The 16378-nt window shown below is 36.6% G+C and overlaps 1 protein-coding gene across 1 annotated transcript in view; it reads left to right on the top strand.

Annotated features, from left to right (window-relative positions):
- Positions 1-16378, top strand: part of ADGRV1 (adhesion G protein-coupled receptor V1) — a gene marked incomplete at its 3' end in the record, with an annotated part of 281727 nt that overhangs the window by 41725 nt on the left and 223624 nt on the right. The window contains exons 23-34 of the mRNA XM_082012794.1: positions 1601-1781; positions 2392-2594; positions 3231-3360; positions 4804-4884; positions 6165-6304; positions 6734-7343; positions 8269-8484; positions 9728-9943; positions 11127-11371; positions 11568-11749; positions 12493-13304; positions 14676-14885. Coding sequence (XP_081868920.1) covers positions 1601-1781; positions 2392-2594; positions 3231-3360; positions 4804-4884; positions 6165-6304; positions 6734-7343; positions 8269-8484; positions 9728-9943; positions 11127-11371; positions 11568-11749; positions 12493-13304; positions 14676-14885 — 3226 coding nt within the window. The remainder of the gene's footprint in view (positions 1-1600; positions 1782-2391; positions 2595-3230; positions 3361-4803; positions 4885-6164; positions 6305-6733; positions 7344-8268; positions 8485-9727; positions 9944-11126; positions 11372-11567; positions 11750-12492; positions 13305-14675; positions 14886-16378) is intronic.

Genomic DNA, 16378 nt, shown 5'->3' on the forward strand with positions numbered 1-16378 from the left:
ACAGAAAGGGTGAATTGTCAGTAGAAAATGCCATCCTCGGTTTCTTTTATATCACTCTGCTGAAGTCCGTGTGGACTGACTGAAACTCACTGACACCATTTGAAAGGTGGCTCCACTAGAACTGTAGATCTGGTCCCACTTAAACAATGCAAGGGGTTAGAGCTTGGCAAAAGCTTGTGATATCTGAAAATAGTTTGCTCATGTCACTGTTCATTCAGCTTTAATTCTCCATTGAATCATATAACTGCCTTGCACACAATCAGCAAAAATTTCCAAGATTTTCTAGTCTGGCAGCGTGGCTGAGCCCACCTTTATTCTAGCTGGTGGCAGAAGAGGGCTGGTATACTCTCTTGCTCCACTGCTGTGTGGTCCAATTTCTTGTCCACATGCAGAGGAGTTAATGGGCATTCCCAATCTAAGAAACAGACTGGGAGCTGTTGCTCAAGTGAGATGTCCTAAGAGACTTTCCACTGATGTCTGTAAGCTACTTCTTCCCATGCCTCTAAATATGATCAGCTACTTAAATATATAAAAAACTGGAATTCTCTAAGGTGAGTTAGCCAGTGCAGAGCAGGTTATGTTAATTGATAGTGTGATGTGCAATCTCAGGTACCAGGTGGCACAACAAGCTGGCTCTCTAAATTGGGTTAATCACTGTAATTTCTCTTCAGAAGCACAGTTTTGTTTGAAATCTGTATCCTGGTTTCAGCCGGGATGGAGCTGGTTTCCTCCGCAGCAGCCAGCGTGGGGCTGCGGTTTGGATTTGGGGTGATTTGGTGTCGATAAGGTGCCGATGTTTGGGCTGTCGCTGAGCAGTCGGGGACGGTCCAGCTCCTCGTGCTGGGCTGGCAGCGAGGGGCTGGGGCGCACGGGGAGCTGGGGGGGCACGGCCGGCACAGCTGAGCCCGGCTGGCCCGGGGGGTGTTCCAGACCGTGCCCAGTACATGAACTGGGGGAGCTGGCCGGGGGGGAATCGCTGCTGGGGGACGGGCTGTCGGTCACCGGGGGGTGAGCGATTGCTGCACCGGGCATGGCTCGTTCTTGTACATCCCTTTGTCGCTATTGTTGTTGTTGTCTTCGTCATCGTTTCCTCCTCTCTTGCTGTCCCGTTAAACTGCCTTTATCTCAACCCACGAGTGTTTTCCCAATTCTCTCCCCCGTCCCACTGGGGGAGGGCTAGTGAGCGAGGGGCTGCCTGGGGCTTAGTTGCCGGCTGGGGCTAAATCATGACAATCTCTCAGATACTTTGCTGTCAATATACACAATTTAAACTATACTTATTTTAAGATGTGATAATAAATAATTGCTTTCTTGGCTATGTGTTTATGCAATTTGAAACACTTAAGAAAATATGCTTTCCATTTGTGATAGCTTGGTAATGTTCTTTTTGGAATACATATTCTAAATATAAAGTATTTTCCTAGAAGTTAGGTTAGATTATGTGGAAAGCAAAAATGTTGTCCACATTACTTTCAGATCTACACAGCAGATACAGCTGACTGACTAATCAGAGAATGTAATGAGTCAGACAGGGTCGTGAAACTCTTAAAGTGATTTATGTAGCACAATCTGATTTCTCCATGATTTGGTCCTTCTCTAGGTCTTAAATTTGCATGCTATTGATGATGACATTCCGGAGCTAAATGAGTATTTCCGTGTGACATTAGTCTCTGCAGTGTCTGGAGATGGAAAACTAGGTTCGACTCCTACCAGTGGAGCAAGTATAGACCCAGAAAAAGAAACTACTGATATCAGCATCAAAGCTAGTGACCACCCATATGGTAATGAAGATGGAGATGGTACAGTCGTGTTGCAGATAATTGTGTAGTTCTAGCTCAACAGAAAAAAAACTTTGCTTAGCCTTGATAGTTGAGGAAACAATGCCAAGTGTTCCATTTTATCTAACTTGAGATTAGTTCATGATTTGTACACGAGTGAAATCTGAGTTACTTATTCTTGAGAATTTTACAAAAAGACATCGAAGCTTCCCTGACCAAACGTGATGGTTCCCTTCAGAAAGCAAATAAAGGTTGCATGTAGTTGATCCTGTGCAAGTTTTTCTCAGATGAGAATTCCTGATGAAGAGAGCCATTTCTGCATGCTTGTTATATGCATAAGTACCCAATACTGACATATTGAGGCTCTTTTAGGGAAGACCTGAATTAGTTATTGTGCTGTGGCTTTATCAAAACTGTTATGGATATCAGTGAGAGAAGGGAAGGTACACAGCACATCCCTGGAAGTATTGTGATTGATGCCTAAGAGCATATCAATAATTAAATTTCAGAAACGTTACAAAATATAAATATTATCAATAATTTGGTTTCAATTGATTATAATAATTTAAATTTGGTGAGAGAAGCCATGTAAATAGTACTTATTGTCTGCCAGGTCTACTACAGTTCTCTGTGGGGCCACCTCCTCAGCCAGGTGATGAAATGATTCTGACAGCCTCTGCTCTGCCCCATATTACAATTAAAGAAGAAGTTGGACACATCAGATTACTGGTAGTTCGTGCACAAGGCCTTCTTGGAACAGTTCTGGTGGAATACAGAACAGTGTCACTTACAGCTTTCAGTCCTAAAGATTATCAGGTATGGCCATTGCCAAGGTGTGTAATTATTCTGGAATTTAATTTGAGGTATTTGTCCTGGAGATAGCCTTCAGTTTGAGTATTTTAGCCAGCTATGATTCCTTTCACCGAAACACCTTGTTTTATATGGTGATGTGATAAATGAGTGTGTAATATTAACTTTAAAATATGTATCATTATGTGACTTTTACCTCCTGTGTGTGCAGGATGCTTTATTTCCTAGGAAAAGCCTAGGGAAAGTTTTGATTTTTTTTTTTCTTAAGAGAATTGTCAATGTAGCAGGAAAGGACATTTGCTGTTGTTGCTGAATGTATCAAACTTTATATATGCATCCAGGTTAAGATTATGTTTGTACATACTGGGGTTTTCACATGTTCAACAAAACAACCTGTGTGTATCTGTGTTTGCTTGTCTAACTGATATTTGTGCAGGGAATGTAGATGAATGCAAACGCTTGTAATTGTGTGAATTTAGATGTCTTTTTCTCATATCAAGGATTCAGCAGATTTTTTAAAAGCTTAAATGAAGAAAAGTAGATGTTTTGACAAAGGCAAAAAAAATGAAGTTTCTGTTTCTTTTTTCATATGGATGAAAACATTAGACTTAAACAAAAATGTGAAGAGCTTTCATATTGCAGGCTGTTGTGGGCACGCTGGAGTTTCAGCCAGGAGAAAGATACAAGTACATTACTGTTAACATCACTGATAATTCTATTCCTGAATTAGAAAAGACTTTTAAAGTGGAGCTGTTGAACCCAGAGGGAGGAGGTAAGGCACGTGTGTCATCCATTGGTTGTATTTTCATGATCTCTACTCATCCATTAAAATCTTACTTTTCTTAGGTGTACTTTTTCCATGTTATTTCTAAAGACAAACAAACACCCCTACATCCCCAGACAGCTGTAATTTTTCTTAACTGTTCTTCAGATATTTTGCTATTCATTGCTGGAAACCACCAGATCCCAAAGAAAGCATATGATTACCATGTAGTAGGTCATTTAAAGGCAATTGCTGCTTTTCACATTATATAATTTCATGGTTGGTAATGAGAATTGAAATAATGTAAAAAATATATAAATTCAAATATTTTTAAAAAATTCAATATTTATAAAATATTTAAGGCTAAACAAAGTGGGTTTTTTTATCTGCCACTTGAATGAAATTGGAGGAATTGCGATACAGTGGCTCATAATGTATTCAGCTGGATTATAGTAGTAGGAGACTGCGTGTTGAGAAGCCCGAGGAGTTTAGCTGAGGTGGAGAGATAGCTGGTAGCTCTGTGGAAGAACAAGAAAAACACTCAGAGGACATCCTGGTGTGAGATGTTTAGTCTCAGAAGGGGTGGCAAGCATCAGTGTTCCTGCCATGTAAAACCACTCAGCCCTTACAGAAACACTTTGTTTCCATTGGAGAAAATTTTTAAGGGAGATTGTAAAGCTGGTTGGAGGAAAAAAAGTAATTAGAAATGTTGGCAGCCATGAAGTGACTTTTTAACTGATGTTTTTTAATCAATCCCAAAATGCAAATGTGTTGCCTTCTGGGAGGTTATATCATACTACCTTGAATGTCCATAGTGATTCTTTAGATAAAAACTTCAGACCTTTCATGCATGTGGTCTTTTTGGTCAAATAGTTGTTTTGTTAAATGAACCTTTCCCTTTTTTTTTTTTTTTGTCAGAAAACTTACAGCTAACTCTAGTAATTCACTAAGGCAGATAACCTCTTAACACAAACTGTCTTTTTGGCCTTTCCAACACCATTGCAGCACAAAACTTAGGGTAAAGTCTCCATAGTTAAGCTTTCTGCAGTTTTTTCCAACTTTCTGACACCTGTTTTCACTTTGTGAGAAAATATGAGAATAAGAGAGTTTGGGGTGTTTAAGCCCCTGTGGGTTTTTTTATTCACATTTCCGATTTCTCCATGACAGACCACATATAGGAGTGAGAAAGGGGACATACAAAGAAGGGACACAAAGAGGGAAAGAAAGAAAAGAGGAAACAGAATTGTATGTGTTCTCTTTCCTTCTGACCTCTCATTGCTATTTCCAAGGTCATAACAGAAATCCTGTATACTTTCATATCCAAAATTGATGCCTTCCTAGACTACTTCCATCTCTTTTTGTGTTGTCTGGAAATGTTAAAATTACTTTCTGCTTTCTCTTTATTTATAAATGTATATATGTGTATATATCTGTATGTCTGTCATCTTAAAGTTGCTGAGCTCTTTAGAAATGATGGCAGTGGTAGTGGTGATGGGAACATGGATTTCTTCCTTTCAACTGTCCATCAACATGGTAAGCATTTTCAATTAATCCTATTTTTTATTGCTAACTGTAATATCCTTCATAAATTACTGACACAACTTGTCATAATGTTACTTTACTTGCAGTTACAGGTAATTAATTTATTATACAGTTCTGTCAAAACATTCTTTTCCATTTTAATTTAGGCATAATATCAATAGCAGTCAGTGATTAGTGTAACACAAAAATAACAGCTTCTATACCATCAATACTATATTGTTGTAAAACACAATATAGTAATTCCAGAAGTACAGTTTGTAAAATTATTTTTTTTTTAAATTGTCAAATTTTCTGGAGAGCAAAAAACAAAGACACTTTTAAAATGGAAAGCAATTTAAAACTTACCTGATTGTATGCTTTGGTATGTTTATGTTACTTTGATTCTCTCCATATCAAAAATGCTCTTAGAGAAGAGTAATCTGGTGGATTTTTGAAGGAATGTTTTGATTTTTTTTCATTTCTTTTCTGTTGTACTTACAACATACAGAAAACAACGATAATTTAATACTGAGAATATTAAAAAAAAACAGATGCAGAAATAACATAAAATCTGAGAGAAAACCCTGATCATATAGGACTTCAGATTAAACCCTACAGATCTGAAAATGTTGTATGAGCAACCATTATCCAAGTGGAATAGTTTATTCCCTTGTAACAGCCTGATTCTCAATTTTACTTGTAAATTCAAAAGATTTCAATTTGAATCTGAGAATAATTCTGTGGGTTAGCCACTTTTTGGAGCTTCCTGTATTTTTTTGAAGTGCTGTTTCCCATTTCCTTGTTTCCGGAATTGGTTTTCTTAAGTGCCCGGCTCTTTCTCTGAGCAGCAAGTTACCTCACCCAAGACAATCGTCTTAGTAGTAGGTTTTACATGACTGACTCACTTTTTCTTTGTTTTTCATTCCACCTTATGTTAGGATAAGACCTGCATTTGTCTGGTCTATCTGCTTACACTGAGGTTTCCCATATAACTCCACACCATCCTAAATTCATTAAACCTGTAATTTTATTTCCTTCCTCCCTTAAAATATTCATATTCATTACACTTTTTATTGCATAGTTCTGCAGAAGGGCTGCCAGGACTGCACTATTGAAAGTCGGTTCCTTATCCATGTGGATAGTTATAATGCATTTCAAAAAAACAGACAAAACATGGATACTCCAGTCGTGCTCTCCTATCTATTTTTTGTAAGATATTTCTTTAGCTGCTTTCTTTCATGTCGGAAAAGATGCTAGAGAAAATAATCTTTTTTGGAACTTGCACTTAACAGCTAGCTTGGGAATTGCATCCCACATCCTTGTGACTATTGAGGCCTCTGATGATGCTCATGGTGTGTTTGAGTTCAGTACTGAGTCACTCTCGGTAAACGGAACTGAGCCTGAAGATGGAGATAGCAACATTGTGCTGCAGGTGAGAAAGCTTTGAGTCTAATATTGCTGTGCAATCCTCTTCTGTCTCTGTTTTTACGGGGTGTTCTGCTATGTTTTTGCCCTGAGTCTATAGGGTTTGTATAACTTTATCATGTACATCTGTTTTGCCATTTCATACCGAGTTTTCTAATGTGTATCATTCAGCTTGAAGCTAAAATGTTGTAATAATAGTATCCACAGGTTTAAAATCACTTCTACTTGTTTGCATTTGAGGTACTACTATCTTAAAGTAACAGTGTTGAGGGTAAAACAAATAGAGCAAACCTGAGATAATAAAGATTACACTGTTTTTTTAAGACAAATTTATTTTTAACGCATCATGTCAATGTCTTTGCTTAATTCCATCTCATACCTTTATTTTTTCTTTCTCATAGAACAAAAACATGCAGATCTTTATATTTTCATTTAGGTTGTGAGAACCCATGGGGCGTTGTCTCAGGTGACACTGCATTGGATCATAGTCTGTGATCTTACTGAAGACCTGATCTCTACAGATGGGAACGTAACATTTGATGTTGGCCAAACGAGAGCAAATGTTACAGTACAGGTTTCTCCTGATGATGTTCCTGAATTGGATAAGGCGTTTTCAGTTTTGATCATCAGTGTCTCCAGTGGTCGTCTTGGAAATCATACTAATGCAACATTAACTATTTTAGCTAATGATGATCCATATGGAGTCTTCATCTTTTCTGAGCAAAACAGACCTATAAAAGTTGAGGAAGAAACAAAAAATATCTCCCTGACAATAATAAGGTGTGGTGGTCTCCTTGGGACAGTGATGATAACATACAGAACTATTGGCGATGATGAAAATTCTCCCTTTCTTCCACCTGATGTTGTTAGAGCAATACAGGGAAAAGATTATATACCCATTACAGGTTACATAATCTTCGCAGCCAATGAAAGTGAGGCCACAATATTTTTGCCTATTTTGGATGATGATGATCCTGAGAGGTCCGAGTCTGTTTTTGTGGAGCTAAGCAGTATTGTGTTGATTGAGAAAGTACAGGATCGGCCAAGTAAGTATCCTACATACGTAAAACCTACAACTGAAATATGAAGGCTAGTATTTATATTTAATACAATAAAATACAACAAGTTAAATGATAAACTTTTTACTTCTGCCAAACTCTGTATAGATAAAGAAATCTCTGAGTTACCTACTTTGTGTGTTGGTGGCATGTAATTCCTTTAGTGAAGTATTGTGTCAGGGATGGATAAGCATTTCTTTATCCCTCTTGTATGGCCTTATCCAAGGTCTTTCAGGCCAAATATGTAACAGTATTGGTTTTGTGCACTAATACTTGTTCATCTAGTGTTGTTTCTCTAAAGTTCAGTGTTAGGAAATAACTAAGCTACTTTCGTTCATTTTGAGACAAAAAAGTCTTTTAAAAATAAGTGGTGTAGAATTACAGCCACATGTTGCTTTTTTAGTGTAGAGAATGTTTGCTGTGTCACTCATTTGGATAAATTCAGGTCATTACAGCCTAATTCGTGCTTCAAAGGTTCTTGACATGTTAAGGGAAACTTCAAATATAATTCTGCTGGGAAGTTGAAATCTTATTTATATTTCATCATAGCAAGTGTTAAAGTGAAGTTTTCCTGAACTGTATTGATCTTACTACTGGCCTTATGGACAAATAAAAAAATAAACAAAATATTTCACAGTACCTCACCTCTTCAAAAAAATTATAGCTTATACAGTCCACAGCCGGGTAGAATAATAAGTTACCAAAATTGGGATTTTTCTGCCATAATATAATTCAAACACCAAAAGTATCTCGGTGCAGTTTGTAGTTATACTGTGTCCAATTCTAAAAAGTATAGTTTTCTTGAAATCTAGTGGCAACTCTCCACTAAACTCACATGTATGTCTATGAACTCTATAGCCATAGATAGCAAGCACCTCAGGCACCACCTCACTAAGTTTTCTTTATGTTTCAGTTGTAAATTCTCCTCGACTTGGAGTAGTGGGTGAAACAATAGCTCATGTAATTATCAATGCCAATGACGATGCTTTTGGAACACTTCAGCTTTCAGCTTCAACTGTGCGAGTTGCTGAAAATTATGTTGGACCAATTATTAACGTGACCAGAACTGGGGGATTATTTGCAGATGTTTCTGTGAAATTTAAAGCTATGCCAATAACTGCAACGGCTGGTAAGATATCAGAAGAGCAGAAGTATGCAGTCTATGTTAAAGTGGAAAGAGCATGTTGTATGTTTTGAGCAATCAAAGCAAACAAGTGTGTATTGAATCCACTGTCATATAACAAGTGAAAAAAAAAAGTAGTGATACATTTACTAAGTCTGCTCAGCAAATAGGAATCCAAGCCCTACGGAAGAGATCATGCGTCATCTTTTAGCCTGAGTCATCATCACTGAAGAATCTAGCAAGAGAAATGAGTGAAGAAATTGGGATGTGTGTTTCCTTAGTAGCCCACCACCTCTTCAAAAAAAGAAAATAAATACAAATAAAAAATACTGTAGTAGTGTATATAGCTACTGTTTAGTCCTGTGTACACATTTAAACCCACCATGCATTGTTAGATGAGCTTATTGGAGAGGAGGTGAGAGTTGGGAACTCAGCTGTAAAACAAATGGGCAAAACCCAATCAAAACCCAAGAGACTTAAACTTCTAAAAATGGGAGCTTAAGTTCTCCAGTTGGTCACTGCTATAGAGAAGGTACGTGAAGAAAGGAGCAACCTTATGAAGTGTGCAGCGTCAAAACCAGTTACCAGTTATAAATCAAACCCACTCTATTTCAGCTGTGTCCAAAATTGAATAGGTGGGTGGTACATGCTCTGAGAACTGGTATTTTAGTCTCCTTTTTATGTAACAGACTTTCCTAAATAAGTGTGTAGCTAGATTAAAGTCAGAGTATGCTTCCAGTTATTTTCTGAAGCAGAGCCATTATCTAGGATACCACAGTTGTTCATCCAGACATTCTTAGAGACAAGTTTGCCTGAAGTGACGTCCACACACAAAATATGCCCTTTATTAAAATCTACTTTGACAAAGGTACTTCTGTTCACTTTTATCTCTTGGAAAGTCAGAGAGCAATTAGAAATCAAAGACAGAAACATCTTGGTAGTGTGACCTTGTCAATGGAAGGCAATAATGAACCTTTTGTAACTACCTCTCGGTCTAACAGTGCGAACTCTGTTTTGGCCAAGCCAAGTTTTATTTTAATCCATCCAGATATCTAAAAGGCAATGGGAAATAAAAAAGACTTTGTTGTCTGGGTCTGAAGATAAAGAAAAAAACCCCATAAAAACATGGAGGAATGCGTGTATAAGCAAAAAGAGAAGATAAGTATTACTGATGATGTTCAATACACTAAACCATAATGCATTAATATTCTGTGGTTTTTATTTTTTGTTTTTTCATCTACAATTCTAGGTGAGGACTACAGTGTAGCCTCATCAGATGTTGTCTTACTAGAAGGAGAAACAAGTAAAGCTGTGCCAATTTATATTATTAATGATATCAATCCTGAAGTTGAGGAGTCATTTTATGTTCAGCTGCTGAATCAAACAACAGGAGGAGCCTTGCTTGGATCTTTGACTAGGGCAATCATAACTATTGAGGCTTCTGATGACCCATTTGGATCCTTTGGTAAATGAGTCTTATTTGCATATTTTCCCTCTTCTGTTAACATTTTTGCTGCAGATTTGTGGGTGAGCTGTTACTGGGCAACTGAATAAAAATGTTCAGAAGACAAGGAGGAAGCCTGGATGAAGACGGTAAAGGAAAAGATAAGATAAAGTAAACCTAAATATGTAATTAAGGAGTAATGGTGCTTTAATGAAACTGAGAAGTATCATTTAGTTAGTTGATACAGCAAGAGTTTGGAATCTCCCAATAGAAATAGATGGATTTTAGTTTAATTTTCATTTTTTATGTTTTCTAAATGCTTCATTTCTGCAGTAGGTTTAAGCCAAAATCTGCATTCTAGTATCTCTTGCTTAAATACCTTGATTCTTTGTTTTACTAGATAATTAGCCAGAGCCAATTTAAAAATCTGGGGAAACTGAAAAATATGAAGTTAAATTAAATTACATTCTCTCATTTTCTGTCAATTACTTTAGTTTTTCTTCTGTCTGTTATTATCAATAAAATGAGTTGTGTATACTTTCCAAAATTAGTTTCATTACACAACTTTTGAGAAGGGTTTTGGTGATTTCAGAGAATTAATGATATTTTAGAAATCTGTCTTTTTTGCTTGCTGGTTTTTTGTGTGTGTGTGTATTTTTTCCTGCCTCTTCCTTTGACTTATCTTTTTCTCCCTTCAGTGCCCTATTTAATTGCTCTTGTTCCATTTTATCAGTAGAAGAAGGCAGAGAAAAGAAAGAAAAAATGTCAAAAGTAAATAATTACACATCGGTAATTCTTAAAACCTAAAAGTTTTAGTCTTCCTTACAAGGAATACTTTCACTTGAAACAATTCCTGATGGAATATGTTGACTTATCTTCAGTAAGTGACATGAGAGCTCCTGAAGCATTTCCTTGCTGGGAATAATTATGAAATTGTCTTCTAACAGCTTAGAAACAGCTCATGGTTAGTCTTGAACAATGGGTATGTTGCAATAAACCTTTTGGATGAGGGCTTAATTTTCATGCTCGTTTCCTTGTAGATGAAAATATTAATACTGAAAGATCTCTTTTATATTTAAACTTGATTAAAAGATTTACCTGTGCAAGTAAATGCAATCAAGTGAAATAAAACTATGTAATTCAGGAGTTGATGCATTTACTTCCAATTTGATTGCTGATGAAATACATCTCTGCTGTACTTCAGTTTTTCAGATTACCGAATTCACTGTGGAGGAGCCTGAATTTGGATCAGTAACCATAAATCTGCCAATAATCCGCAATGCTGGGACACTTGGTAATGTTACTGTTGAGTGGGTTGCTACCATTAATGGACAACCTGCGGATGCTGACATGCAGGTCACCTTGGGTAATACTACTTTTGCCCCTGGTGAAGCCATTCAGATGTTGCTGTTGGAAATCTTGGCTGATGATGTTCCAGAAATAGAAGAAGTAAGTAAAGCAGTTATGTCTTTCTTGAATAGTGTTAGAGTTTTAACTTGTTATAGAAATGTGTGCAATGAAAAACAAGGAATGTTCCGGAATGAAAGTGCAAGAACTTCAGATTTTATGTTGCTTGTGATTATTGTTAGAAATACCAAAAGTTGCTTAGCTGCATTATTTTCTTTTCTTTTTTTTTCTTTTTGAGATTGTTCGTGTAGAATTAACTCAAGCCTCCAGTGGTGGTGCTATTGGGTTAGATGGCGTGGCAAATATTATAATACCTGCCAATGATAATCCTTATGGCACAATTTTCTTTCATCAATCATTATATCGAATTCAAGAGCCACTAGAAAGAAATTTACTTGCAAATATAACAGTCAGGCGAAGGTTTGTATAATGTTTGCTTTATTTATCTGTTTGGTTTTTTTGGCTTGGCTATAATGTCAAATGTCATGCTCCTCATATAAGTATTTGTATAAATTTCTTGATCTGAGAGCTCAACACATTTATTTCATATATATTGTTTTTGAACTAGATGTCTGCTTATTAGAAATGTACATAAAATACTTAAACATAATATACATTGTAATGTGCTATGTAAACCTAATATACACAGTGTACTTGAAGTTTCATTTTGCCTATTTAATCATCAAGCCATTTAAAGCTGCACAACAGCCTGCTCCTGTGATTTGAAACAAGAGGACAAAATGGGTCAGCTCTTGTGGGATGGAAAGAAACAAGAAAAGGAAAACAGGTTTTATGCATGTGATACAATATCCTGAGGACACCTAGGTGGAAAGAAGGCAAGGTTGGGCAGCACGAGCTTTTTCTTCCTTGCCAACGCTAAGAAGGCTAACTTAATTCCTAGAAACAAATATTTGCAAACATGCATTCTTAACAGACTGCTAGCCAAGCTATAAATAATCAAACTTGCTATCCACAAAAAATGACAACTCAGTTTTTCTAGTACTAGCTTCAGGGGAATGCACTTTCATTGGCAATTTGGATCTTTTCAGCAATTCAGAAAGGGCCAGTTGATTTTATTCACCTTTATTCTTAACCCAGAAACATACAGAATATTAGACATACTTTATCAACTAACATTCCTTTTATATTTTAATGTCTTTTAGTGGGGGAAGGTTTGGTCAGCTGCAGATATTTTACAGCACTTCTGAGACTGACATCGTAGCTCTTGCCATTGAGCAAGGTCAGGATATCCTGGCCTGTTATGAGTCTCCTGTGCAAGGAATTCCTGACCAACCACCCAAGACCAGAGTAAATGTGTCGGCAGCAAGTGACCCACTGTCTGCCTGTGCAACTCAGTGCCTAAAAGAACAAGCGTGTTCAGCCTTCACGTTTTCCAGTGCCTCTGAGATTCCTCTCTGCCTGTGGCTGGCATCGGAGGTCAGCCCATTGACTAACACTTCAGGATTCTGGACCTACAAGAAAAACATGACCAGAGCGTCTGCTCTCTTTAGCACACAAGCCATCGCTGGTAGTGATTATGAATCTATTACAAGACAGTGGGCTATAATGCAGGAAGGGGAAGAGTTTGCAAATCTCACAGTTACCATATTCCCTGACAGTCTGCCAGAGTTGGATGAGAAATTCACTATATCCCTTTTGAAAGTTGAACTAATGAACGTCTCAGCCAGCTTAAAAAATCAACCAACTATAGGACAGCCAAATACTTCCACAGTTATCATAATGATGAATGGAGATGCGTTTGGAGTATTTAAGATCTACAGCGTAAGTCCCAATGCGACAGAGAAAGGTCTGTATATTGAAGTAGAAGAACGTCCTCAGACCAACGTGCAGCTAATGATACACAGAACAGAAGGCAGCCTGGGACAGGTGACAGTGGAATGGCGTGTGGTTGGTGGAACTGCTACCCCAAACTTGGATTTTGTAGGTGTTGGTGAGACTCTGGTGTTCGCTGAAGGTGAGGTTTTGTACTAACTTCCGTTTTATAAAACTAAGGAAAAGCACAAATGAATGTTTTGATAAGTGATGTCTTGTTCTTGGGCTAAACCTCCTTGGATGCTCAGGATACGTATTCAAAAGAATACAGTTCATTAGTATATAGCATTATGTTGCAGAATACACACAGTGGTAGTAAAAAAAAAAAGATGAAAAGCATAAATATCTAAGTATGTTTTTAAGAAATATTGCAGTGTGCTTTATAAAGATTACATTTTTACCAAATAAATAAGGAATAATAATGCTGAAGATGTTATATCAAGGACAATAAAAATGAGAATTGGGTCTAATTGGTCTTTTGTTAACCTTCAGTCAGTACAGTACTAATTCTTCATGATATCTCTTTTTAGATTCTGAGATTGTATTGATTTCATAACATAACATAACATAACATAACAGCATCTTAAAAAAATTGCGAATAGGATGAACAAGTCAATGGCAAACTTTACTAAAGTATCACGCAGCATGACAGATACGTTTCACATTTTCAAAATCTGAGTTATTTTGAGTTATAAAGGACATCTATTTTGAAAGCAATTTATCAGAATGTGGTAAAGATTCTGGTGAGCTCACTTGCAAAATCATCTGAACTCGAAGTGTTGCCAGCAGTGATTCTGAGGCTGAAATGTAATTGCATTAGTAGTGATAGGTTGAATAAAAACTGTTTCAAAATATTTTGAAAGACAATGTATGAAGAAAAATGTGTCTTGTAAACTGATATTCTCATAATCATAAATCACAGGTCATGCACATGCACTGAGCAACAAGATTGTGTTGTAAATTATAATGGATTGTAAAGACTGGTAATTGATTGTGTTTGTTGTTCACATTATCATTCTTTGATAGTTCAGAAGACAGGTAGCTAACACAATGACAGCCCATTTTAATGAATTCCCTGGCCCAGTAAACATATTCAAAGTGAGTGTACATACTTGTGTATGTGGTTCATCAGAGAACTTACACATTTAGTAATATTTTTACAAGAATGATAATTCCCCTTTTCTTAAAGGGGAAAATTTTCTTAAATTTGAAAGTCAGAGAACTTATAATGCAAATACAGAATTCTAGACATGCAGAAACTATTCCTACATTGTTAATTTTCACACAATGTATTTAATAATTTGATAATTACATTGCCCTAATGTAACTTTTCAATAGTAATTGAATAAAATTTCATGACATTCAGTTACTTCTAGACAGGCAAATAAATAAATATGCTTCATGCTTGTTCTTATATTTTTTAAGTATTTCCTACAAAAGGAGGTGACAAAGTCTTTTTAAAAGGTGATTTCCATGTGCACGCACAAATATGTATATGTTCTTCTCCTTGTAGGGGAAACAAAAAGGATGGTCACGCTGACCATTTTAGATGATCCAGAGCCAGAGGATAATGAAAGTATCATAATCAGCCTGGTCCGTACTGAAGGAGGGAGTCGGATTCTGCCCAGTTTTGACACTGTCACAGTGATTATTCTGGCAAGTGACAACGTGGCAGGAATTATTAGCTTCCAGACGGCCTCAAGATCTGTTATTGGTCGTGAAGGTGGGTTCTTTATGTTGATCACACTCAGTTTGTTTAACATTAGCTTCCATCTCCATGCTTTCTGTTGATAGTGACTCACAGTGACTGTTTTTATCACCGTTAGAGAATGCCAGGAAGCAGAGAATAACCACATGCTTGGCACGTATTTGTATTTTTAACTCTTAAAAGGATAGCACTTAAATGAAATCTATGGAAAGCATGAGTACACCATTTGCAAACCCTTTCTATACATCATCATCTGTGCTTTCTTCTTTTCTGAAGATCATGCCTTGCTTCTCTTGGTATTGCATTTCAAAGCTCCTTTTAGCATTTCTTGTTTTTTTAATTTATACCATATTCCAGAACTGTGTATAACTCCCATCATACACACCTATGAGTAGCCATAACTAAATCTCATCTATCAGTGACTTACAATTAACTTTAAATCTTTGAGAAAATACTTCCACAGAATGGTTAGGATCATATCTTCCCTCTTCCTGACTCAGAAACCTACTGTTCTAAAGCCTTCTGTGTATGCTTTTTTATGGTAGCTAATTTAGGAATGTAGCAATTGCTGTCATCACTCAGTTTTGAGAAAGCACAATAATAATTTGATATGGACTAAAGGTTTCTATTAGTGCTTTAAAAGAGCATGTTGCATATTTGATCTAAGGTTTGATGCAGTTCTGCAAAGGATAACAACAGTACTAATGGTGATTGCTTTCAGCAGCCTTTGCTGGAATTTCAATTTATTGTAGTATTGTATTTTTCTGACATGTAAACTGATGAGCAGGGAAAGTTAACAAAACAGAAATTTGCTGTCCAGGAATGTGTGCATTGAATTTTCTGTTTGGAGAAAAAAGTTCTTCTCAACCAAATGTGTTCTGTTTTTTTCCCCAGAAATGAAAGGACATCATAACCTTTTGTTTTTTATCTAGATATGATTTGTGCTAATTCAGTGCTAGTGTGTGCCTGGTTTTCATCCTTTATTCCTCCACATTAACAGTTCTGACTCACCTGCCAAGCCAGCTGTAATCTGGCAGGCTAAGAAGAGCTGTTAATGAGCACAAGGAATTAATACAAACTGTCTCATTCCCAGAGGTCACAATGACTGTGAATTCTTTCCACTGGTTAAATATTATTCATAGCATGCTAGCAAATACTGGCTATTTGGAGCTGTAATACTCTGCTGTAGTTTGGAAATTACTTGATTCCAATTACTCCAGCTTGTGAAAAATAGTGCATTATCTTACAGCAAGAAAAAACAACCAACCTAATTCCCTTTGATAAAAAACCCAAAGAATCAGCTAAGACCTTTAAATGATTTCAGTGTTTGTATTTAATTTTCAGTATCAAGTTTTTGTTCTGAAAACAAGATTTATCAGACGTAAATCCAAATATGATTATCTTTTATATTTATTGTATTATTGAACATTTTCTGTCAAGCAAATCTGTGTTATTTTCAAGCTTGTGCATACTGTTTATCACTTTATTGAGGGCAAGGGTAGCATTTT

The sequence above is a fragment of the Phaethon aethereus genome (genome assembly GCF_964289735.1).
Source record: "Phaethon aethereus genome assembly, chromosome: Z".
In the NCBI taxonomy this organism is placed as follows: Eukaryota; Metazoa; Chordata; class Aves; order Phaethontiformes; family Phaethontidae; genus Phaethon; species Phaethon aethereus.